This window comes from Nicotiana tomentosiformis, chromosome 6 (genome assembly GCF_000390325.3).
Source record: "Nicotiana tomentosiformis chromosome 6, ASM39032v3, whole genome shotgun sequence".
NCBI lineage: Eukaryota > Viridiplantae > Streptophyta > Magnoliopsida > Solanales > Solanaceae > Nicotiana > Nicotiana tomentosiformis.
The window spans coordinates 42902917-42905266 of NC_090817.1; the positions used below are offsets into that span (position 1 = coordinate 42902917).

The 2350-nt window shown below is 41.6% G+C and overlaps 1 protein-coding gene across 1 annotated transcript; it reads left to right on the forward strand.

The window, feature by feature from the left end:
• The first annotated feature begins 244 nt into the window (after positions 1 to 244).
• Positions 245 to 1860, forward strand: LOC104089159 (uncharacterized). Its single transcript, XM_009594001.2, has 3 exons — positions 245 to 459; positions 559 to 870; positions 978 to 1860. Exons 1-3 carry the CDS (start codon positions 245 to 247, stop codon positions 1858 to 1860), a joined length of 1410 nt encoding a protein of 469 aa, XP_009592296.2.
• The last annotated feature ends 490 nt before the right edge of the window (positions 1861 to 2350 follow it).

A 2350-nucleotide genomic window follows, 5' to 3' on the forward strand; every position in this document is an offset into this window, starting at 1 on the left:
CATAACCAGACCTGAAGTACATATTTCAGAAACCAATGCCTACGGGAAGGCTAGCCAAATGGCAAATCTTGCTCAGTGAGTTTGACATTGTCTATGTCACCCGCATGGCCATGAAAGCCCAAGCCTTGGCCGATCATTTAGCTGAGAACTCGATTGATGATGAATACCAACCCCTAAGCACTTATTTCACAGACGAGGAAGTAAATTCAATTGAAGTAATCCCAGAGACACTAAGACTTGGAAAATGTTCTTTGATGGAGCTGTAAATGCAAAGGGTGTTGGGATTGGGGCAATTTTGATTTTGCCCATGGGTCAGCACTATCCGTCTACAGCCCGGCTTCGGTTTTTCTGTACGAATAACACCGCTGAATATGAATCTTGCATCATGGGCATGAACATGGAAATTGATATGGATGTAGAAGAATTATTAATCATGGGAGATTCTGATTTGATCATTCGGCAAGCACAAGGCGAATGGGAAACTCGAGATATCAAGCTTATCCCATATAGACAACATGTGGAAGATCTTAGCAAACGGTTCAAATGCGTTTAATTCAGGTATATTCCTCGATTCCATAATGAGTTAGCTGATGCACTAGCTACCTTAGCTGCAATGCTGCCATATCCGGGCAACGTCCATATTGACCCATTGGAGATTCAAATCAGAGAAAGACATGGTTATTGCAACACAGTTGAAGTAGAACCAAATGACCAGCCATGGTATCATGATATTAAAAGGTTCTTGAAAACAAAGGAATACCCTGAGCAGGCCAATGGAGACCAAAAGAGAACCATTAGAAGGCTTGCCAGTAGTTTCTTCTTAAGCGGAGAAGTGTTGTATGAGAGAACTCCAGATCTGAATCTTTTAAGGTGTGTGGATGCCAAAGAAGCTAAAAAGATCATGAATGAAGTGCATTCAAGAGTATACGGGCCCCACATGAATGGATATGTCCTGGCAAAGAAAATCCTACGGGCAGGTTATTACTGGATGACCATGGAAAAGGATTGCTTCAGTTTGGTTCGGAGTGTCATCAGTGTCAGATACACGGTGACCTGATTCATGCACCGCCTTTAGAGTTGAATCCTATGTCATTACCTTGGCCGTTTTTTGCTTGGGGTATAATCGAGCCGAAAGCCTCAAATGGGCACAGGTTCATCTTGGTTTCCATTGATTACTTCACAAAATGGGTCGAAGTTGTCACTTTTAAAGCCATCACCAAGAAAGCAGTGGTGGACTTCGTACATTCCAACATTATCTGTCATTTTGGTATTCTAAAAACCATCATTATCGACAATGCCGCAAATCTGAACAGTCATCTGATGAGGGAGGTATGCAAACAGTTTAAAATTACGCATCGTAATTCTACCCCTTACCGACCCAAAGCCAATGGTGCCGTTGAAGTGGCAAATAAAAACATCAAGAAGATCCTCAGGAAAATGATTCAAAGTTCTAGACAATGGCATGAGAAGCTGCCTTTTGCATTATTGGGATATCGCACAACCGTGCGCACATCGGTTGGGGCCACGCCTTACTTATTGGTTTATGGCATTGAAGCAGTAATACCTGCAGAAGTTGAAATTCCCTCTCTTCGAATCATTGTTGAAGCTAAGATCGAGGATGATGAATGGGTCAAGACCCGGCTGGAAAAAATAACTAGCATTGATGATAAGCGGATGGCCACAGTTTGTCATGGGCAGTTGTACCAACAAAGAATGGCCCGTGCCTACAACAAGAAAGTGCAGCCCAGGAAATTCAAAGTGGGGCAACTCATTCTGAGACGTATTCTCCCGCATCACGAGGAAGCAAAAGGAAAATTTACTCAAAATTGGAAAAGTCTGTACATTATAAAAAAACTGTAGCCGAAAGAGGCATTGTACTTGGGAGATATTGAAGGGAATGACCCCGAAACAGCTGTCAATGCGGATGCGGTCAAAAGGTATTATGTTTAACCCCTTTCATGGTCTTAATACTCTCCGATTGGGATGACAAATGCTTTCATTCTTGCTACCCAAACACTATCAAATTTTTGTAAACCCTTTGAGTCGGTTACTCTTCTTTGATCACCCTCCTTGGAACCTAAAAGTTCAATTATCAAAAAAAAAATCAAATCAAAACAAAAATAAAACAAAAACAAAATATTTCCTTGAACTACGTTCGACTTGATTCCGAAAGGATATATAGGCAGCCTTACTCTGGGGTTCAGTCACACCAAAATAAAAATCCAAATTCCCCAGAAGATGAAACTGGGGCAGAATTTATAGTGGTTTGGCGGTGCTTTCGCTTGAAAGGTTTCAAGGTTGTAATGCAATTCAAATTCTACCCAAATCCTGTTCAAGTCCTTCCGATCAA

What these genes read in the sequence shown, in the direction of transcription:
- LOC104089159 (XM_009594001.2), top strand. Translation starts at nt 245, where the DNA reads ATGTTCTTTGATGGAGCTGTAAATGCAAAGGGTGTTGGGATTGGGGCA. An exon ending in GATTCTGATTTGATCATTCG is followed by an intron (nt 460 to 558) that starts GCAAGCACAAGG and finishes CGTTTAATTCAG; the next exon opens with GTATATTCCTCGATTCCATA. An exon ending in CCAGATCTGAATCTTTTAAG is followed by an intron (nt 871 to 977) that starts GTGTGTGGATGC and finishes TCCTACGGGCAG; the next exon opens with GTTATTACTGGATGACCATG.